The sequence below is a fragment of the Scardinius erythrophthalmus genome (genome assembly GCF_964197995.2).
Source record: "Scardinius erythrophthalmus genome assembly, chromosome: 2".
Lineage (NCBI taxonomy): Eukaryota > Metazoa > Chordata > Actinopteri > Cypriniformes > Leuciscidae > Scardinius > Scardinius erythrophthalmus.
The window spans coordinates 65,747,595-65,769,426 of NC_138222.1; the positions used below are offsets into that span (position 1 = coordinate 65,747,595).

Sequence of the window (21,832 nt, forward strand, 5' to 3'; positions counted from 1 at the left end):
GACAAAAGAATATTAATGTAACATTTGTCCAAGAAACACATAGTGACTGTATTAATGAAATTGACTGGAAAAAAGAGTGGGATGGTGAAGTGTTTCTTACTCACATGACCTCTACTAGAGGAGGGGTGGCAGTCCTTTTTGCTAAGAATTTCTCACCTATCTCATGTGAGGTTAAACATGTGATACCTGGCAGATTAATATTTTTAAGAGCTCAGTTTGAAAAATTCAAGGCTGTTTTTATTAATGTTTATGCCCCAACAAATGGTAATGAAAGAGTACTCTTTCTTAAAAATATAAGTACAATTCTACAGAATTGTAGTTCTGATGATTTTCTGTTTTTGGGCGGGGACTTTAATTGTACAGGGAATTATAGTCTAGATCGAAATCATATGGAACCTCATGCTGCTTCAAGTCGTGCTTTAAACGAACTGATTGAGACTCATAGTTTATGTGATCTGTGGAGGGATCTAAATAATAATGTAAGACAATACACGTGGTTGCATAATAGAGAGAATTTCATTTCTTTAGCCAGATTGGATAGGTTTTATTGTTTTAAGCATCAGTTTAATGTTGTGAAAAGTTGTTTTATTACACCAACTGGTTTTTCTGATCATTGTTTAGTCACATGTAATGTGTTTATAGCAAATGTGAAGCCAAAGAGTGCATATTGGCATTTTAACACTTCCCTGTTAAGTGATGTGAATTTTAGAGCTGTTTTTGTTTCTTTTTGGAATGATTTTAAATTAAGAAAATCATGCTTTGAAAATTTACGTCAGTGGTGGGACTGTGGAAAGGTTGAAGTGAAAGTACTTTGTCAACAGTATACTTTCAGTGTCTCTCGGGACATCACTAGATCAATGAAAAAACTTGAATCTGAAATAATGGAGGCACAAGGGTTAGCAGAGATTACAGGGGAGGGAAGACATATCGAGACACTTAAAACTAAGACATCTCTTCTGTCAGATTTGCTCGGCATTAAAGCAAAGGGGGCTCTGGTCCGATCTCGTTTTCAAAACTTAATGCAAATGGATGCCCCATCTAAGTTTTTCTTTAGTCTTGAAAAAAAGAACGGCCAGAGTCGCTATATTCACTCCTTGCGCTCTGAAAACGGGCAGGAATTGACAAAGACATCTGAAATTAGAAAACGAGCTGTACAGTTCTATGAAAAATTGTATAGTAGTGAATATAGAAAGGACGAGGAGTTGTCTGCTTGCTTCTATGAAGGTCTGCCAAATGTCTTGGAGGACTCAAAGGCAGAGCTGGAGAGGCCTCTTTCGGAAGAGGAGCTTCTGAACGCTCTCAAGGGCATGGAGAGTGGAAAAGCTCCTGGGATGGATGGACTCCCAGCTGAGTTTTATAAAGAGTTTTGGGCTGTGCTGGGCGAGGACCTGCTGGCTGTCCTGAATGAAAGCTTGGCTGATGGCTCTTTGCCCCTGAGCTGTAGGAGAGCAGTGATCACATTGCTACCCAAAAAGGGTGATTTGCAGGAGATTAAGAACTGGAGACCTGTGAGTCTGCTTTGTTCTGATCTCAAAGTCCTTTCGAAGACTCTGGCTAATAGACTGAGAAAAGTGATGGGGCAGGTCATTCATTTTGATCAGACGTATTGTGTGCCGGGTAGGTCAATCATGGATAATGTCTGTCTCATACGGGATATTTTAAGTGTTTCGAGTCTTTTAGGGGTAAATTTGGGGTTTATCTCTATTGACCAAGAGAAGGCTTTCGATAGAGTTGAGCACCAGTATCTATGGGACACCTTAGAAGCTTTTGGTTTTAGCTCTGTTTTTGTTGATATGATTAAAGTGTTGTACCAGGACACTGAGAGTTTACTGAAGGTCAATGGTGGTTTGAGTGCCCCTTTTAAAGCTAGTAGAGGAATCAGACAAGGTCTTTAGCTATTGAACCAATGCTGAATAAATTAAGAGATAGGGTTAAAGGTTTAACGTTGAATCATGATATACAACATAAAATTTCAGCTTATGCCGATGATGTTATGGTTTTGGTAAATGGGCAACAAGACATTAATCAGCTGGTTGTTGTTGTTAATGATTTTGGAGTAATTTCAGCTGCAAAAATTAATTGGGAGAAGAGTGAAGCACTGGCTGTTGGGAAATGGGAGGAAGGGATGCCAAAACTACCTGGTGGGATGAGTTGGAAGAAAGAAGGGTTAAAATATCTAGGAGTACATCTTGGGGATTTAAACACCCAACAGAAGAACTGGGAAGGGGTGATTGAAAAAATAGAAGGAAAATTGAAAAAATGGAAGTGGATTCACTCACAATTGTCATTTAGAGGGAGAGTTTTAATAATCAACAATTTGGTTGCCTCTACATTGTGGCATAGGTTATCTTGTGTGGATCCACCTGTTGGACTACTGTCCCGATTACAGGTAATCCTAGTGAATTTTTTTTTGGGATTGTTTACACTGGGTTCCCCAAAGTGTGCTCTTTCTTCCGAAAGAAGAGGGAGGACAAGGCTTGGTGCATTTACCGAGCAGACATGCTACTTTTCGTCTGCAGTTTATTCAGAAATTTCTGACTGGCCCTGTTGATCTGGTGTGGAGGAAGATGGCAAAAACGATTTTGCACACAGTAGACGGACTTGGACTGGATGCTGCGTTGTTTCTAATGGATGCTAAGCAACTACGTTTTGCTGGAGTGCCTCGATTTTATTGTGAACTTTTCAAAGTGTGGGGACTTTTAAATGTTTGCAGACTGGAGGAGACCAATTCTTTGTTCTGGTTACTCGAAGAACCTCTAATCAGAGGAGCTCGCATGGATATTACGGGTGAGAATGTTCTGGGACTTACGCAGACACTGTGTGCTTCTAAAACTGTGGTATTGAGGCACATAGTTAACGTGGCTGGACCTGAGATGAGTGATATAAATGCAGTAGCTACTCTGTTGGGTCAGAGGTCAATGCGCCACACGCTAACCATAATGGATATGTGGAAAACAAGACTGACAAAGGAGGAATTGACTTTAATAAAGGATTTTAAGAATGGAAGAGTAACTCTGGACATTGGAGACCCTTTTCCAAAACTTGGGATTACACCAGACTTAAAAGAAATGTCAGGTCCTTTGTTGGATCTCAACGGGCTGCAAGATTTAGATCTGAAAGAAGTCGGAGGGAAAGTGATGTATAAATGCTTTGTAAAAGTTTTTAATAAAGGAACATTAAATGGGAGGGTTGATACAGTGTGGAGGGATAAGCTTGGGTTGAAAGAGGACATGAAACCTGTGTGGAGGGTGCTGTACAAACCACCATTGACCAAACGATCTGGTGACTTACAATGGCGAATATTGCATGGGGCTGTGGCTGTCAACGCTTTTGTTTCAGTCATTAATCCAGATACTGATGATAAATGTGTGTTTTGTGGATCTAGAGAAACTGTTTTTCACTGTTATTTGGAGTGTAAAAGACTTCAGACGCTTTTTAATTTGTTGGATTTGTTATGTGGTAAATGTGGGGAAAAGTTTACTCCATATGTTTTTATTGTAGGGGCAGGATACAATCAAAAGCAAAAGATAAAATGGCAGCTGCTTAATTTTCTGTTTGGACAGGCAAAGCTCGCAATTTATAAAACAAGGAAGAACAGAATAGAAAATAGTGGTGGTCATGAGATTACAGCTTTATTTAAAGCTTTTATTAAGTCAAGAATTGTTGTGGAGTTTAAGTATTACAAAGCAATGAATGATATAGAAACTTTCAAGTTGCAGTGGTGTTACAATTCTGTTTTTTGTACGGTTGTGGAGGAGGAGTTGTTTTTTGAATTTGTGTGGATTTGAAATTGTTGGAATATTTATTCTTTTGTAGTATGATTGAATAAAGTTTGATATTAAAAATCAAAAAAAAAAATCTTTCTTTCTAACTTTTCTTTCTTTCTATCTTTCTTTCTAACTAATCTGTCTTTCTTTCTCTCTACCTAATCTTTCTTTCTTTCTTTCTAGCTAATCTTTCTCTTTTTTCTTTCATTCTTTCTTTCTACCTAATCTTTTTCTTTCTTTCTTTTTTCTTTCATTCTTTCTTTCTACCTAATCTTTTTCTTTCTTTCTTTCTTTCTTTCTTTCTTTCTTTCTTTCTTTCTTTCTTTCTTTCTTTCTTTCTTTCTTTCTTTCTAATCAATCTTTCTTTCTCTCTTTCTTTCTTTCTTTATTTCTTTCTTTCTTTCTTTCTTTCTTTCAAATCTATCTTTCTTTCTTTCTTTCTTTCTTTCTAACTAATCCTTCTATCTTTCTTTATTTCTAAATAATTTTTCTTTCTAACTAATCTTTTTTTCTTTCTTACTAATCTATCTTTCTTTCTAACTAATCTTTCTTTTTCTAATCTATATTTTTTTCTTTCTAACTAATCTATCTTTCTTTCTACCTACTATTTCCTTCTTATTTCTCTTTTTTCTTTATGTCTATCCTTTCTTTCTTTCTACCTACTCTTTCCTTCTTATTTCTCTTTTTTCTTTATGTCTATCCTTTCTTTCTTTCTAACTAATCTTTCTTTCTTTCTTTCTTTCTTTCTTTCTTTCTTTCTTTCTTTCTTTCTTTCTTTCTTTCTTTCTTTCTTTCTTTCTAACTAATAACTAACTAATCTATCAATCTAACTTTAAACTACTTTAAACTTCAAACTACTTTAAACTTCTAACTTCTTTAAACCTCTAACTTCTTTAAACTTCTTCAAACTCTCTGGTCAGGCTTTCTCAAGCCAACTTAAAGTTTGTCTCAACAAACTTTTTTTTCTAGTTCTACTTGCTTTCCCAATAGACTTTCCATACTGAATACTACCACACCCAATTTTCTTACTTTCCTCTTAAGTACTAACCTTTCTTTTCCATATTTTAAACATTTTATTAAAACATGTTCTATTGTTTCTGCCTGATCACAATAATTACATTTTCCCGTATCATGTTTTCCTATCTTAAACAAGGAATGATTTAATCGTGTGTGCCCTATTCTAATACGAGAAACAATCGTATCCTCTTTCCTATTCCCAAAAACACTTCTTCCGTTTCCTACTTGCTTCTGAATACTATACAACTGTCTTCCCTTGACCTCATTATTCCATAGTTCTTGCCATTTATTGTTTATGAATTCTTTTATTTTACTTTTAACGTCATTTTTGCTTAACGTCACTTGCACATTTATCTCATTATGTTTTACTGCTTGCTTTGCTAGTCTATCTACCACTTCATTGGCCTCCAATCCCACATGAGCAGGAACCCACACAAACACTATTAAGCTTACACTACTTATTCTTAACAAACTTGCAAGTATTTCATATATAATGTCTTGCCTTGATACTTTATTTCCACTTACGAGGCTTGTGATTGCTGCAAACGAATCAGAACATATAGCTACTAATCTCGGTTTTACATCCTCTACCCAATGAAGTGCAACCATCATGGCAACTAATTCTGCTGCAAATACTGAGATATGATCAGTTATTCTTTTCTTGATACTAATTTGAAACTTAGGAATAAATACAGCAGCTGCTGTTCTTCCAGAGATAGGATCCTTAGACCCATCAGTAAATATTTGCACCCATGATGAGTAAGTCTGATCTAAATACTGCTGTGCTATAATATTCTTTAGGATGTCTTTCTCATTCTTAATTTTCATTTGAATTTGTAGGTCAATTATTGGCATTGGAAAAATCCATGGTGGTATACTGGATAATATCACAGTAGGGCTAACATCACAATCTTCAATACCTGCTTCTTGTACTTCTCTTTGAACACTCCATCCCAAGCTTTTAATGTTTTTATTCCCATGTTCCCAGCATTCTTCTAGTACTCCCTTCACTGGATGATTCTTTTTATGACCTTTTATATTAACCCAATAATTCAGTCTTATTTTAAGTCTTCGAAGTTTTACCGGAGCAACCCCAACTTCTACCTGTAGAGCTGCTATGGGGGATGTTCTGACTGCACCACAACATATTCTTAGGGCTTGATTTTGTATTGCTTCAATCTTTTTGAGTGTAGTCTCGTTTGCAAAACCGTAAATTATACTTCCATAAACTAAACTTGATCTAATTAAAGTATTATATATTCTTTTCAACGATAATCTACAAGCTCCCCATTCAACCCCTGTTAAACATCTTAATATATTTACTCCTTTTTTACATTTCTTAATCAGATTTTTAGCATGTATAGCAAAAGTCATCCTGGAATCCATCCATACACCGAGATATTTGACTACTGGCACTTGCTCCAATTCCTGCTTATATAACTTTAATTTAACCTCTGGTATTTTTTTCCTTTTAGTAAAACATATAACCTGAGTTTTAGCCACAGATAATCTAAAGCTCCAATTATTTGCCCACCCCTCCACTTCATCTACTGCTTTTTGAATACTTTGTGTTACACATGCAATATTACGTCCTCTTTTCCAAATTGCCCCGTCATCCGCAAATAATGCTCTTCCTACATCACCTTTTAAATTACAAAAAACATCATTTATCATAATATTAAATAAAACTGGGCTGCATACACTTCCTTGAGGAGTTCCGTTCTCTATCTTGTATATCTCTGAATACTCTACTCCTATCCTAACTTGAATTGTTCTTTCAAGAAGAAAATCCATAATCCAATTATACATCTTTCCTCCAATTCCCATACATTTAATTTTTATTAATAGTCCCTCTTTCCAAAGCATATCATAAGCTTTCTCTATGTCGAATAACACCCCTACCATTACTTCTTTATTAGCCTGCGCTTTCCTGATATCTGCTTCTAGGCTTAACACAGCGTCCATAGAATTCCGACCAGCCCTGAATCCACTTTGGTATGGTGACATAAATCCTTTAACTTCCAATATATAATTTAGTCTACGTACAATCATTTTTTCCATCAATTTACATAAATTAGAAGTTAATGCAATTGGCCTATAATTAATTGGATTGGATTTGTCCTTTCCAGGTTTACCTATTGGTATTATTATTCCATGCTTCCATGAAGAAGGAAGCTTTCCTGCATTCCAGATCTTATTGAATAAATTTAGAACCACTTTCAATGATCTATCTGATAAATGTTGTATCATTGCATAACAAATATCATCTCTTCCAGGAGATGTATGTTTGACTCCTCCTAAAGCCATCTTTAATTCATAAATACTAAAATCTGCATCTAAGGTGTCTCCAGTAGGGTTCCTTTTCATCAACACGTCTGGATGCTGACTCTTATTCTTATTTCTATTCTTTTTAATATCCTCTGTTACATTATCATCACTATGGACTTTAACAAATACTTTAGCCAGCATTTCAGCCTTTTCTTTATCTGCCACAGCCATTTTTCCTACATCATTTTTTAAAACTGGTATAACGTTATTTCTATATATTCCTCCCATTTTTCTAATTGATCCCCACATTTCACTAATGTCAACATCTCCTCCTATTGAATTACACCAATCTCTCCAGTACTTCTTTTTAGCTGTTCTTACTATTCTTCTCACCTCAGCTAATGCTCTCTTATAATATATAAAATCTTCAAATAAATTAGTTTGTTTAATTTTCCTAAATGCTTTATTCCTATTTTTAACTGCGGTACTGCATTCTTCTGTCCACCACGGAACTGCTTTCCTTTTTTTACATGATCCCTTTTTACCTATAACTTTATCTGTTACCTCAAACAAAACTTTACATAATTTCTCATTACACTCCTCTATATCCTCTATCAGGTTTAGATCTAATGATGTTATTTCTACCTCGCTTAAATACTCATACACTTCCCAATTTGCTTTTTTAAATCTCCATCTTGGTGCTAAAAACACATTATGCTCCAATACACTTATCCCTACCTTACATAAAATTATATAATGATCACTGCCCATAATATTTTCTTCCCACACATCCCATATACATTTATTTGCTATCTCTTCAGAAACCAATGTTAAATCAATTGCTGACCCAACTCCACGAACCAAATCTATTCTTGTGTTTCTGCCATCATTTAAACATACTAACCCATTACTGTCTAAAATTTCTTCTACTACCCCCCCATTATAATCATCACTACTACTTCCCCATAAAGTGCTATGTGCATTAAAATCTCCACACCAAATTACTTTAGTATTTCCTGACCCAATAACCTTCTCTAATTCCTTACTTAGTTTACTACACGGATTATAATAATTTATTATTCGAATAGTTTGATTCTCTGCAAATACTTCAATCACCACCAGCTCATATGCTTCAATCTCATTAATGACTCTGTAATCTATACCATTCTTAATAAAAGTGGCCACCCCACCTCCATTTCCTGCCCCTCTATCTCTCCTTACTATATTATATCCTTGTAGTACAAAATTTAGGTGAGGTTTTAACCACGTTTCTTGTATGCAAATTATATTAGGTTTCTTATCTTGTTGATCTATATACCTCTTAAATTCTGGTCCATTTGCAATAATACTTCTAGCATTCCATTGCAAAACCGTAAAAACCATAAATATTATGTACTTCCACATGAAGTTTGAACACTTGATTTAGTCATTAGCATGTCATTTATTTTTTCCAAAGTTACTCCGGCTACATTCAAGTATCTCTCTGCTGCCCTTATTATGATTTTAATTCTTTCTGTTCTACTTTCCGATTGAGCCGAACAATTTATCACTTCGGCCATAAATGACACGAATTCCATTTTTCCGATCACCAATTTATCCTCATTTGTCTTTTGCTGAACCATAGAAATTTCATTGCCTTCCTTACTAATCACCTCTCCCTGTCTCTGCTCATGTCGTTTTGCTTTCTTTGCGGCTTCAGCATAAGTCAGCCCCTCCGCAATTCTCACATTCTGGATTTTCACCGCTTGTTTGTGAGCACTGCATCCCCCAAATCCAGCACTATGCTCATCACCGCAATTGCAGCATTTTGCCTTCACTCCTACGTCACATTTACCATATTCATGTTCGCCGCCACACCTCGCACATCGTAAATTTCCTCTGCAAACCGCACTAACATGTCCATACTTCTGACACTTGAAGCATCTTAGTGGGGGAGGAACGTAAGGTCTTACTTGATAACTTACATATCCTATTTTAATCCTCTCTGGCATACTTTCTTCATCAAACTGAAGCATCACCGACAGACTATCCTTCCTTTCTTTGTTTTTACCATATTGGAGCCTTTTTGCTCCAACGACCTTGCTCCCTTCAATGGCGCTTTTAATTTTATCAACAGGTACATCAGTTGGAATTCCATAAATGACACCTCTTAACCATGGTTTCCGAGTCATCACTGTGCTTGACACCGAATATCCAAGCATTGAATTAATACCCAGTGCCTTCTTTTGTTGTTTTTCGTCTTTGCACATAATAATCACATTTCCATCTCTCAGGGTCTTTGCATTATTTATTTCTCCTAACACTCTTTTCAGAGCTTTGGTCAATTTAATTGGGTTTAATGTCACTCCGGGTTCTCCAAATTTCATCATTACTTTAAATTCTTCCACGTCAATCCTACTCACGTGATCCTCCTTTCCACTATCCATAAAAGATCCTTGGCTATTGGTTTTCTTTCTTTTCCGCTTTGCTATTCTACTCCATTCATTCCCTCCAACACTCCCGCTACATGATTCATCCTCCATTTCCGGATCGCTACCGGAGCTACCGTCATTTCCTGCCATCAGTGCTCCAGTCACAGTCCAGTGTTGCCAACCGCCCTCGAAAACTAGCTCTGCCCCCAGACCTGTCGGTCCGCACCCGACGGCAGCACTCAGACGTTTTTACACCATATATTGAAGAATTAAAACACTTTATACCCAAATGTCAAAGTTACTCGAATCAATGAACAGCACTAATAACGCCCCATTCTTACAGATCATTAACTAAGAAAAGTTGGTTTAGGGTTTAGTTACCCTTTAAATAAACATTTATCAGAACACCCACACTTTAAAATCCAACAGTTATTCTATCTAACACTTTTTAGTTAACTTTGTTTAGGGGCAAGTCTTAGTAGACTTTTCAATCATTTTCAATCATTACCTCCACTTCTGCAGTTATTTTTCTCTGTTTGCATTCACTCATTTCCCAAAGTCATCTTAAATTTTTAATTGTCAATACAACTGGAAATTTCGAGATAACATCATATAAGCTGACTTCATAAATTGGTGTCAATTTTACTAAAATGTTTTTGTTTGAGTTGATCAGTGTGCAATTTGGTTGGGCACTTGGAACTTCATTTATATTATTGTATTTTTTTTCCCTATTGATGCAGTGATACAACAAGAGATCACAATTATTTTGCTTTAAAAAGATGACCTTTAGCTTCTATCAAAATCATTAACTTGTCTATTGTTCGGTTCAAATTAAGGTACACACCTTGTGCAACTTTTAATTGTTGATACAATCTCTATAGAGCTGGTAAGTCCCGCCCATCCGTAAAACCCCAAACGGACCTCTAGGTTGAAAAATCGTCAATGCAAGTGAATGTGAGAAAATAATTATTTTCTGGTCCCGTTTGAATTGTGCCATGAATGTGAACATATGTTGTCTGTGATTTTTTTTATAGAATTTTTCATGTTACGAGTTTGACAGTATGGTATGATTCTTCAGCTAGCAGTTGTGGAAAAGACATAACGAGAAAGACTACATGTCGCCTATGTGACGTCACCCTATAAAGTTGACTTACCCGTGGTTTTCACCAACCTCAACGATGTTGTCCTCTCCCTGAAAGAAGGCGATGAAGTGCACCAAAGACACAGCCATGTTTAGCGGGATCCGTGAGCTAGTCCGTGTGCTAGTGGTGTTGACGTTTCAAACGCGTCGAAAGCAGCGAGAGTTGTAGTCCACAAAGTGCTCTCACACAAAGTCTAACCGTATCAAACTTCTACCCGCTAAATTGTAGCATTCTTTACGTGAAAAATTATATTAAAAATTCACAGACAACATATGTTCACATTCATGGCACAATTCAAACGGGATCAGAAAATAATTATTTTCTCCCATTCACTTGCATTGACGATTTTTCAACCTAGAGGTCCAGCGGGGTTAGCGGAAGGGGCGGGACTTACCAGATATTTGTGACACTATCTTGCAAATGACAATGTTTGAGTCACACACTTCAACATTCAGCATGCAAAACAAACAATGGTAACAATTAAATTTTATTTATTTATTATTTTTTAGTTACTAGAACTCTTGTGTAAGTGAACTATACTGATTGCATTTGTCAGAACACCACGCAATTCCTATTTCTCTTTACTTTGTTTTTTTAAGGCAATTGGTTTGCATGTTGTTGTTTTTTTAAAGTAAGTCTAACTAATTAGATTTTACAGTGTAGTAAAATATTTTGTTTAGTTCAGAATAATTTGATAATCATGATCTATTTTATACAAATAATTGTGATTGTGATAATTGAGAATTGTACAACTATACATAACACTAATAAACATGCTATTAGTTAGGTTATTCTCTAACAGCATGTTTTTTTTTATTCAGATAAAGAAGCTGGATTCTTTTATATTGTGATGGAGTATTGTGCAGGAGGAGATCTTTACAAGAGGATGGAAACACAGAACAAAGTTTGTTTTGAAGAACAACAGGTGAGTCGTATGTAGACAATCATGTAATTTACAGGTTATACATAGTTTTTAGAAAAGCCAACTTGGTTAAATTTGAACAAGCTCTGCCTTCTCCCCATCTACCATCTGTGTCTAGATCATTGACTGGCTGGTTCAGATTTGCCTGGCCCTGCAGTATGTTCATGAGAAGAATGTGCTTCACAGAGATATAAAGCCTCAGGTAAACACTGACAAAGCTCAATAAACCATGTCTCCAGAGTCCAGACCAAATGTGTACAATGTATGAGATTTATTTTGTCATTGTAGAATGTTTTCTTGACTGAAGATGGCTACATCAATCTAGGAGATTTTGGATACTCAACAATACTGGAAAGGTAAAACAGTTATAACACCTAGTGATGCATCAAAATGTAAAAACCAACAACTGTGGAAAAGTGACAGCAACAAAAGCATCTCTGACTTTTCAAACATGAGACTGTTTCTCTGTTGTTCTACACCAGTGGTTCTCAACCTTTTTTGGGCCTGCGCCCCCTATCCAATATCCAGGTCCCTGGCCCTGAATTCAAATCTCTTTTAGTTGTGTTTCTCTACATTACACTTCTACATAATAATATTTATAATATTAATCCCATGACAGTCATAGCCATATATTGTAAAACAAATGCACTGAAAAATAAAGGACGGTCATTAAAGCGGTAATGTTTGCACTTAGGTTTTGTTATGCATTAGGATAATATTGCAAGAAGCTATTAACCTTACTTTCGAAAAATAAATAAATAAAATCATAATTTGTCATGAAAAATTATGTTAGAATTGTAGGCCTAAAATACCTTGGTATCAGCTTGTTTTCACCAATGGTATAATTAATACAATTACAATTAATTTGGTTTGTCGTGATTAATTTGTTCATTTCATATTTCATAATAATACTACAAGAATGAAAACATATGAACAATTAAATTATTATTGTATTATTAATAATTTTTAATTATCTTGAAACTATCCAAGCAGTGTTTCGCACTCAGATGTGATGGCGGAATTAATACATTACCAAAATGTGATTACAGAATATATTTAAATTATCCATCAAATTGTCATTGTCTTGCGAGTTAACAATAATGCCTGACCAGTAAATTACTTGGTGAACAAAGAAAAAAAATTGGCATTAGGGATTGACATTAGTTAATGTCTAAAAATGTAAAAGTTTTTTTATAAATTCTATTTTATAAATAGAATTTAGTTTAATTAATTTAAAAATTCGTCGCCGGAGTGAATGGGAACAATCAAATATTTGAAAATAGCCTAAGTGTTTTTTAAATCAATACTTTTTAATGGCTTGTCAACTTTCCATTCCTCCGCTGTGTGATTCTAGTCAGTGCTTGAGCGTTGGTCTTATGACTGAAAAAATAATAGAGTCATTGCAAAAGAAATGATACATAGCTTACATGTTGCATTAAACTGGAATATTTTAGAATGTTAGAATGTTGTTGTTTTTTTTTTGGAATGGCTTAAAGTGTTTATTACAAATAAATTACTAAATGCTTAAAATGAATAAAAGTAAATGAACAAAAATGTGCGTTACATTTAAACTCATGAACGCCCCCCTTTCAAAAATCTTGCTTCCAATGCCCCCCCGTTGTTCTATGAACGCCCCTTGGGGGGGGGGGGGGTATCACCTCCGTTGAGAACTCTGTTGAGAACCACTATTCTACACAGTCTCTGCACAAGTGTGGGTCAATGCTTGTGCTTGTGCTTGTGTGTAACTTCTGTGTGCAGAAATGTTGACGATGGGTCCTGTCTCGACTTTTTGACTCGTTTAGAATCGCCTTTGACCGCTTTAGAGTGGCTGTCTACGGGCATGCAGAAACATGTCCTTAAAGGAGTCATAACCTGCAATTTTCACTTTTCCACGAGAATCAATGTATGTTATGATTGCCTAATGATTATACACTGGCCGGGAAGCCGATATTTAAAAGTGAAGCGTTTGTTTACCTCAGGGTAAATAAACCAGCGCGCGTGCACGCGCACTCAAATACGAGATTTTGATTTCAGCTCCGTCTTGACGTCATGACGGGGCAGGATATACCATATATGGACACTGCAGACCTATGCCGCGGGAAGCCCGCCCCTCTCCCCCTCAGATTCAGTTCAGTCGAGAAAGATGGAGAAACGGGTGCACACCTGAGTTGCTCTGTGGTTGACTGCCACAAACAACATGTAAATGTGTTTTCTCTACCAAAAACGGACCAAACTATCAGGGACCAGTGGATGAAATTCATTTTTAATGACGCTGTCCCATCAACCCGTTCAACTGGCTTATCGTTAAGAGTCTGCGCTAAACATTTCACACAGGAATCATACACAAATTTGGGGCAATATCAGGCGAAGTTGGCGTCGAAGCTCTGTTTGGAAAAAGGTGCAATTCCAACCATCAGAGACTTGCCTGAAATTGAAACGGTAAGACTGAGTTTATATTGCTCTACTGTGTGTAACGTTAACAAACAGCAGCAAACTGCTAATGCGGCTATATGCTATCGGGAGTATTAGCTTCGAGGTAAACATGGAGAATGACTGCTAACGTTACTTTGCAAACAACAAATGACTGAAATCATCATGAATTCGGCTATTGTATATTGATTGCCTAACGCTTATATGAGGCGCCGTCTAGTTTGTGTGTGTGTGTGCTTGCGTCTTATATGAGTATGTGCGTGTAGAGTTCATATACATGTATGTGTGACTACTTAGTATGTATGCAAGCGTGTTTCATATATGTGTGCATGAATGAAGTTTGATTTAAGCCCTAAACGGCGCCTCATACTTATACACTGGCCGGGAAGCCGGTCGCGGCCAGGTTGGGTTCATTCATAACTTGCGCCATGATGTCATTTGGGAATGATATGCTAAAGCGTTACCTGCGGTGTCAACCCCCCTCCTTCCTGCCACCAATCAACGCGCCCCACATTTGCATTATTAAAATGACCGTCCACTACAGCCAAAATATCGCATCAGATCTCGCGAGACAATAATGCCTTCAAAAATAAGGGTCTGAGGAGCTCTGTGTTTATTTTTTTTTCCACTTTTCTTTTTTAGAAGGGCCTGAAAGACTATAATACAGCAGTAGGTATCCAAGGTAATACTAGGTTATGACTCCTTTAAAACACACGCCGATAAATTTGTTTTTAATCATCAATGAACACCACTGACCACTCGGTGAGTTGCACAGTTTTGAAAACAAACGTTAAGGGTTGTTTTAAGGACATGTTCGTGCATGCCCATAGCCAGCCACTCTGAAGAGGTCAAAGGCGATTCTACACGAGTCAAAAAGTCGAGACAGGACCCGTCGTCAACATTTCTGTGTCCACCACTCTAGTTCATCCAAAACAAACCAGAAAAGAGACTCAAAGTGCTAAATACCGGTATATATATATATATATATATATATATATATATATATATATATATATATATATATATATATATATATACACAGTGGTGTGAAAAAGTGTTTGCCCCCTTGCTAAATATGATCAAATATGGCTGTAAAAAATAAATCTGCATTTTTAATCCTTTTGATATTTTATTTTAAAAATGTGCACAATTCTAACCTTTCATTGAAGTAAAATAATTGAAAGTGGGGGGAAAATCACATTATGAAATAAATGTTTTTCTCCAAAACACGTTGGGAACAATTGTTTGACCCCTTTTATTAAATACTTTTTGCATCCTCTTTTTTCCAAGATAACAGCTCTGAGTTTTCTCCTATAATTCCTGATGAGTTTGGAGAACACCTGACAAGAGATCAGAGACCATTCCTCCATACAGAATCTCTCCATCTTGCTCTCCATTATAAGATTTCTAGCACAGGCTGTCAGGTTTAGATTTTGTATCTGTTGGTATTTGATAGAATCCGTGATGCCATGTATCTGAACAAGATTTCCAGGACCTCTGGCAGAAAATTAGGCCCACAGCATTAAAGATACAGCAGAGTAATTAATTTTATACATGGGATACTTTTTATCCCTGTGTGCACCAAACCCATCTCAAGTGTTTGCTGCCAAAAAAGCTAATGTTTTTGTTTCATCTGACCATAGAACCCATCCCATTTGAAGTTCCAGTAGTGTCAGTTACTTTTCAAATGTTCTATGGTCAGATGAAAAAGTCTGTCTTTTTACAGAAATAAAATTGTTTTTCTTTTTTTTTTTTGTCTCCAAAATAGATTCCAAAATGGTCCATCCCTGATAGAATTTTCTGGATGATATCAGTTTGTGTTTATGCAGATTTTTCATGTATTTTTTTCTTTTTCAGAGCGGATGCATATGCAGCATCACTTGTGGGTGCGGAGCCCTATCGTAGTCCAGAAATTTATCAGAAGAAATCTGAATACAAAAGGTATAATGTTGAAAATGCTAGAAATACTGATAAACACGGCATATCACCTTAACGATGCTCGGTAAAGTTATTATAAAGTGTAAACCAGAGGTGGGACAGCACAGTGGCTCTGTGGGTAGCACTGTCACTTCACAGCAAGACGGTACTCGGTTCGAACCCCAGCTGAGAGTCCTTTCTGTGTGCATGTTCTCCCCATGTCAGCTTCCCCACAAAGTCCAAAGACATGCAGTACAATTCCTAGTTTTATATTAACACCTCTCTGTGTTCATGTGGGAACCACCAGCAGGGTTTTAAAAGTTTAAGTTAATGAGATAATTAAGTGATCAATTGAGTGATGATTGTTTGATTATTGAAGACACCTGATGATAATGAGCAGGACTGAGCTGTGACTGGAACAGGAATGATGAGATGGATGAAAGCGCAGAGGTAAATTTGACTAGTGTGGGATGGAAGATATTCAGTAGGAAAGGTAAAAGGAAAAAAATAAATGAAGGAAGGTGCACGACGGATAGTGATGACGAGAATATGAATCGGCACACTTAAACAAGAAAGGTATAATTATTTTGTGCGTACGCAACATTTATAAATGAGGCCCCTGATCTATGCAGCCTAACATTAAATTATAAAAGTCTATAATGTATTATGTGAATGCTAGGTCAAAGAGATGTGTTTTTAGTCTAGCTTTTAACTGTCAGAGTGTGTCTGCTTCCCGGACAATGGTAGGAAGACTGTTCCAGAAGGATCTACCGCCAGCAGTCGATTTTGATATTCTAGGTATTAGTAACTGGCCGGACTTTTGATATCGACTATAACGCGTGAGCTCGCTCAACTACTAGAGAGCTAAACCATTTAGTGCTTTGTAAAATTAATAAAACATCAACATCTAAACATCTGTTAATTCTCAATAAGAACTAGTAGTCGTATTACAGAAATAAAATCAAACTGTTTAGTAATAAGAGAAGCTAGTAATGCTGTTTGTGGAGTTGTTTAATCCTTCTCTGTGGCTGTGGTTGGAAGTCACTGAAACTACATCAAGAGATCTAACAGGAATCAGATTTTTAAAACCACATCATAAAAAACAGAGCTGCAGAGACATTTAGACAAACAGATATCTATATCAATGGTGGCAATAAAAATGCCATTTATCTGCATAATTTATTCATGCTGCAGTGCATGCTGGGAATTTTTTTTACTATTGTAAAGCCCGATATATTGGTCCAATCTGCCGGTCCGCCAATACACGGGGAAGGTTATCACGTGCTCTGTCCTCACTCATGCAGAGTATTGGTTGGTTAAATTTTCAATACATTTAGTTATGTATTCTCTCGTTTATTTCATCTGACTCCATAAATGAAAGGGTTTTAATGATATCTGTGGATCATTAATCATGAGTGAATGTTTGACTATTCCGTTTAACTCTTCAATGAAAATAATATCAAAGTCAGTTAGAATAATCAAATGTAACAATTTATTATGTCGGGTAAATGTATCATGCCAATTCCATAATCAATTCAAAGGTAATCGATACAAAACATCAAATGCTCTGGAATAGAGAGAAGATGCAAACCCAACATTAAGAAATACGTGAGGCTGAGAGATCTATATCTCTCAGCCTAACGGACCGATCTCAAGTACAGAAAAAGGCCCCGAACTCTCTGCTGCATCTCATTAAATAGTCAGACCTCTTTCACATGGAAACATGTGCTAACAAAAGAAATTTGCATGCAGTGGTTGCACCTTCATGGGGGTGGGTGACCATTTGCTTGAGAGACCACCTTCCTTTGTAAGTCAGTTATCCATAAACTCTTAAAACCTTATTACCTTTTATTTTATCTATCTGGATATGAGATATCTGTACCACTCACTTTGAGACATTTCAAATGACACCAAAAACATAACAGTCAATGATAAACATTCACATTAAACCATATTCTTGTGTGAGTTCTTAGTAGTTTGCGGAAGTGAGGTTGTATGGGGGAGGTCAAATGGTAATTAGCCCTTTGTCTCAGACCAGGGCCTCAACCAGTATTTTCAGTCTTACACTATGATGGTACCCAACATGAATTGGGACATGGAACTTTTGATGAGATTCATGTACAGCTGTGTGTGTCTAGGTCATGCAGTAGTTTTGTTTTATGCACTATAAGATTTCAATATCCTTCAAAATAGCTGATTACTGAAACACTCATACTGGGATCTCATACTGTAAAATCACAGAGATACTATAACCAACAAAAAAATTGAAAATAATAAAAATACCCATAAACTCAAAGATCAGACACAGAAAGAGATCATTGTGGCTGGAAGTCAATTGTAGTTCTTGTGTTTCTCTTTTTTTCTGTTCTTGTTTTTCTGTCCTTCAGTGATTCTGTTTATTACCAACAGGTGTTTATCAGTGTCTCAATTCACTCTGTCAAGTGGACTATATTGGTGAACTAATGTAGGGAATAGTGAATGAGTGTGTGGGGTGTACAGTCTCTGAGTGTCGACTTTGAGCTCTGTTAATTCACAGTATATTCCTGTAAGCTACGTTACGTTACGTTACAGTATATTCCTGTTTTCTACGGTATGCTACTGTTTTAATGGAAATGGTATGATACTGTCAGAATTTGGCTGTTTTTTTATTTTTTATTTTACAGCAAGCTTTTACAGTGCAACAATCAACAAGAGTTGGATACTACAGCTGGTTATTTTAGTTGTCTAAAGCAATACTTTCTCAGCTCAATTAACCACAGCTACTTTTCTATATTCATTGTTATGCAATGTTTTTTTTTCAGTGACATATGGTCATTGGGATGGTTGCTCCATGATCTCTGCATGCTGGATGTGTGGGTGAGTGTTTTTTTTTTTCTTCTCTAAAATCAATGTATTAAGTCAAGTCAAGTCAAGTAGCCTATATTTGTATAGCGCTTTTCACAATACAGATTGTATCAAAGCAGCTTCACAGTATTAAATTAAAATAATACAACAAGGTTTATTTCTAGTGGAATTTATTGATTGATAAAATTAAAATTAAATATTCCCAAAATATCCCCAACTGAGCAAACCAAAGGCAACAGTGGCAAGGAACCGAAAAACTCCATCAGGTGACCTAATGGAGAAAAAAAACCTTGGGAGAACCCAGGCTCAGTCGGGGGCCAGTTCTCCTCTGGTGTTTATGAACTAGAGGCCGGATTTAACTGTAAGATTAAAAATATTATATGAATGCCTGGCTGAAGAGATGCGTCTTTAATCTAGTTTTAAATCATAATCATATTAAATCATGGTAAAAAAAAATCTTACTGCTGGGTCTGTTTTGATAAGCTTTATAGTCTAAATTCAGACTACAGTCTTCAGTTACTTTTAGAATCTTGGTAACTGAAATTAGAAAAAAACTTTGGTTGAATTAAAATATATTAGAGATGTTGGAAAATGAAATCTGCATCTCCATAAAGTTGGTCAGCAGCAGGAAGCATGAAGTGCTCTAAAACGTCCTGGTAGACGGCTGCGTTGACCTTGGACCTCAGAAAACACAGTGGACCAACACCAGCCGATGACATGGCTCCCCAAACCATCACTGACTGTGGAAACTTCACACTGGACTTCAAGCATCTTGGATTGTGTGCCTCTCCATTCTTCCTCCAGACTCTGGGACCTTGGTTTCCAAATGAGATGCAAAATTTGCTCTCATCAGAAAAGAGGACTTTGGTCCACTGTGCTTTATTAAATCCAGAGTCCACGCAGCCGTCTACCAGGACATTTTCAGAGCATTTCATGCTTCCTTCATTTTCCAGCAGGATCTGCACCTGCCCACACTGCCAAAAGAACCAAAACCTGGTTCAATGACCATGGTATCACTGTGTAATTACTGTGTGATTTCATGTAATCTTCTAATTTTCTGGGATTTTGATTTCGTGGTTTCATAAGCTGTAAGCCATAATCATCAAAATTATAACAAATAAAGGCTTGAAATATCTCACTTTGCATGTAATGAGTATATAATATATTAGTTTCACCTGTTAAGTTGAATTCTTGAAATAAATCAACTTTTTGATGATATTCTAATTATATGACCAGCACCTGTATATATATATATATATATATATATATATATATATATATATATATATATATATATATATATATATATATATATATATATATATATATATTAACTGACAACTACTAAATGTTTTATAACTACCTGAATTCATCATGAATTACAGTAGGAGTGTGTGTTAAAAAGCATTTATTAACACACTGAGTAACTATTATTATGTCTAAATAACAAGATGTATAAATGTACATTTAAATAGTTTACCCCTTAACGCCTGAATTTATATAGCTGTATATAAAAAAAAATGTATGTGTGTTTTTGCCTTTAAGTAGATGGTAAATAATGTTGAGATTATCAATTTCACTTTTGCACAACAAATAAATAGAAATTTTGGTATGTCGCAAATTTGCTACAAACAGAAATCTACAAAGTACGTAAAAAATATTCGTCACATGAAGCCTATATGAATAACATAGCTATAGAAGCAATCAATAAGCTGGTACATATTTTTATCTTAGCACAACTTAACTCATTTTGGGCAATTTCTCCACATTTGCGCCCTTGATATGCGGATTTTGCAAACCAAAATATTAGCTACGGTGAACCGGATGTAGTTTCCACTCCGACCGCTCCTACGAGAAACCAGTGCGTGCAAAAGGTTCCTAGGTATGTATCGAATGTGCACAAACAGGCACTGGGGGAAAACACACGCTATCTCGCCTGCAGTCTGAATGGAAAGGGTTTGTTGCAAATTCGCGACAGTGGGCGTTAAGGGGTTAATCATTTACTTGCACTTTCTAAATGATCTAATGAACCACTGACAAATAAATAACTGGTTTGTAAATAATGTAATACTTAATATAGAAGTGATAAATGTATCATTAATAAAGGAGGAAAATACAATTATTAACAACATAATAGATATGCTTATAAATCAAGTATAAAGCATGTATAGCTTTTATAGCTTTAAGCATGTATATAGTATTTATGAACTGCTTATTAATGTCTATTATTTTTTTTTATAAATGATGAATAAACTATTTACTAATGCTTAACAAATGATTCATAGCATAGTTATAAGTTATTATAAGTGTTTCCAACTTCCATATTTGTAGATTTTTGCATTATCAGGCAGTCAGTCAGTCAGTTATATTTATTTATAGGACACATTTAAAAACAACAGCTGTTGGCCAAAGTGCTGTGCAAATTGTAAACATGTATCCTAATGAGTAAACATAAAAACACACAAATAAACAATACACTACAATTTATACCACTAGGCCCACTTATGACCATAAGCAACAGTAAATAAGTGGGTTTTAAGCAAAGATTTAAAATCATTGAATGTTGGTGCAGTCTTTAAGTAAGATGGTAGATTGTTCCAAAGCTATGGAGCGGCAACTGAACAGGCACAATCTCCTTTCAATTTTAAACGTGTCCTTGGAAAAGTCAGCTGTAGATACTGGTTGACCTAAGTTTTCTAAAAGCATTATGGTTGGATGAAAGGAGATCAGAGATGTATGGAGGAGCTAGTCCATGCAATCCCTTATAAGCAAACAATAGTATTTTGAATGTTTGTAGTATGTATTTACACAATATCTTATTATTGCCTCTTTCTCAAGTACTGATAATAAGTTATAAAACAGGTGGCAATTGCTTAAGCTGGAGATAGGATGAGGGAAAAACTGTTTTTGTGCCTAAATGTTCTAGTGCACAGAGATCTGTAAGAGGTAAAGAGGTCTGTCCATTAAGCTGAGTGGGGGAGTGCTGTAGTTGTTTCCACCATCCACTTCCACTATCATCTCCACAGTTTTGAGTGTGTTCAGCTCCAGGTTGTTGTGACTACACCAGACAGCCAGGTGCTCAACCTCTTGTCTGTAAGCAGACTCATCACCATC

The 21,832-nt window shown here is 36.0% G+C and overlaps 1 protein-coding gene across 26 annotated transcripts in view; it reads left to right on the top strand.

Annotated features, from left to right (window-relative positions):
- The window catches only part of LOC308686997 (serine/threonine-protein kinase Nek1-like), a 181,575-nt gene that overhangs the window by 74,159 nt on the left and 85,584 nt on the right, over nucleotides 1-21,832 (top strand). For 24 of the 26 annotated variants that reach the window (XR_014029665.1, XR_014029666.1, XR_014029667.1 and 21 more), the window contains 5 exons: nucleotides 11,427-11,530; nucleotides 11,646-11,729; nucleotides 11,816-11,883; nucleotides 15,815-15,898; nucleotides 18,676-18,730. Coding sequence is in view for 14 of the 26 variants with exons in the window: in XM_081359174.1 (XP_081215300.1) it covers nucleotides 11,427-11,530; nucleotides 11,646-11,729; nucleotides 11,816-11,883; nucleotides 15,815-15,898; nucleotides 18,676-18,730 (395 nt within the window). In the remaining 12 variants the exon portion in view is untranslated. Of the gene's footprint in view, nucleotides 1-11,426; nucleotides 11,531-11,645; nucleotides 11,730-11,815; nucleotides 11,884-15,814; nucleotides 15,899-18,675; nucleotides 18,731-19,332; nucleotides 19,933-21,832 lie in introns of those variants that run through there. The other 2 variants (XM_081359164.1, XM_081359162.1) reach the window with 2 other exon arrangements.